This window comes from Corvus brachyrhynchos, unplaced genomic scaffold (assembly GCF_000691975.1).
Source record: "Corvus brachyrhynchos isolate BGI_N302 unplaced genomic scaffold, ASM69197v1 scaffold182, whole genome shotgun sequence".
Taxonomy (NCBI): Eukaryota; Metazoa; Chordata; class Aves; order Passeriformes; family Corvidae; genus Corvus; species Corvus brachyrhynchos.
The window spans coordinates 104,768-106,350 of record NW_008236807.1 but is presented as its reverse complement, the minus strand read 5'-3'; the positions used below and the strand labels follow the sequence as shown (position 1 = coordinate 106,350).

The 1,583-nt window shown below is 59.2% G+C and overlaps 1 protein-coding gene across 1 annotated transcript in view; it reads right to left on the bottom strand.

Annotated features, from left to right (window-relative positions):
- Positions 1-185: 185 nt before the first annotated feature.
- Positions 186-1,583, bottom strand: part of AHCYL2 (adenosylhomocysteinase like 2) — a 28,272-nt gene continuing 26,874 nt past the window's right edge. The window contains exons 16-17 of the mRNA XM_017727977.1: positions 1,363-1,483; positions 186-364 (exon numbers count right to left, since the gene is read on the bottom strand). Of these exons, the coding sequence (XP_017583466.1) occupies positions 358-364; positions 1,363-1,483 (128 nt within the window). The 3' untranslated portion in view covers positions 186-357. The remainder of the gene's footprint in view (positions 365-1,362; positions 1,484-1,583) is intronic.

Sequence of the window (1,583 nt, the reverse complement as noted above, 5' to 3'; positions counted from 1 at the left end):
GGCGCGGCGGGTGAGCAGGGATAAGGGACTATTCCACGGCTCGATTCCAGCAGCTTCCTCCTCGCCTTCCCCGTCCTCCCAGCCCCGAAAAGGAACGAACCCAAAGAGAAAGAAGAAAGAAACGGAAAGAAAATCCAGCGTCTCCCAGTCCCGCGGCAGGACGAACACCAGTGGCAGAGGCCACATGAACAGTAATGTAATTTAATAAATAAATAACCTAAAACACACTGTCGACTATGGCAGCAAGCCCGGCTCTAGCGTGGGAAGCTTGCGCGGTTTCATCCTGTACAGTAGTTGAGAAAGACTCGGGTGGTTGTTGCTGTTCCTCGCGATTCTCCGGGATGCAGCGGCAAGAACTCAGTATCTGCGAAAAGAAGGAAAATGGGGTTTGGTGAGTGGCTGGGGAAGGGATGAGAAGCTGCCCCGGCATCACCACGGAGGATTTTGGGAGGGGGAGATGCCAAGGACAGAACTGGCTGAGGAAGGGACTCGGTCCTCGTTGCCTCTGAGGTGCCCACGGGAAGTTTGAGGGGTCGTGGCTGCCCCTCAGTGCAGGGAATTCCCTGTGACCCTCAATGGATCCCGACCTCTCCGTGCATGGGACAAACCTCGCTTCCCACAAGGCTGGGCCACGCCAGACCCCGAAACCAGGCAGAGAGAACTGAACCAGAGGGAATTCCTCCATGGCCGTGGGGAAGCACCAGGATTGCGCAGGGAAGAAAGCTCAGGATCTGGGGAAACCCAGTAATCCCCAAACCGGGAGTGTTCTGGTGCAGCGCTGCTCTCTCTGCCTGCCAAGAAAATCCCTCTTCCTGCAGGAAAAGGATCTGGGCTTCACCCTCCCAGGCTGATCCACGTCTGTGCAAAACCATTTCATTTTCACGCTGTAAATTCATGGCAGTGCTGGCTAAAAATGTGGAAAGGGAAGGGATCCAGGGGCTCCTACTGAAACTTGCAATTATTTTTGGGGATCTGCCCAGCCCGTGCTCAGGAAGGAGCTGCGGAGCTGAGCCCGTGGGAGCAGCTCCGGGGCTGAGGCCGCTCTGTGCCACCTCATCCTCCGCCAAACTTTAAAAATAAAGCTGCTGCTGAGCCGGTGGCATCGCGCTGGCATCTGCCACGTCTGGGTGACAGCTGCTGCCGCGCACAAAGGGCTCCTGTCCTGCCAAACGCTCCTGTCACGGCTCCAACTGCACCATCCCCTTCCTGCTGCCTGCAGTGGGACTGAGCAGAGCCCTTGGAATCTTCTCAGGGGACCGGCGGGGTTAAACCCCGTCCCCCCCTGCCACAGGCGTCCCCCAGGTCGGGGCAGGAGCAGAGGGCTGGGAGGGCACCAGGACGAGCTGAGGGCTGGGAGGGCACCTGTAGTAGTTGGGTTTGAAGGGTCCGTTCTTGTTGAGCCCCAGGTACTTGGCCTGCTCGTCCGTCAGCTCCGTCAGGTGCGCGTCGAACGTCGGCAGGTGCAGGCTGGCCACGTACTCGTCTGGGGTGGGAAAGGAGTCCAGAGCTCGTCACAACGGGGGAGGCCACGACAGCGAGTCCCCCGGGCTGAGGCAGAACCCCCCTGACGTCTCTGGCAGGGG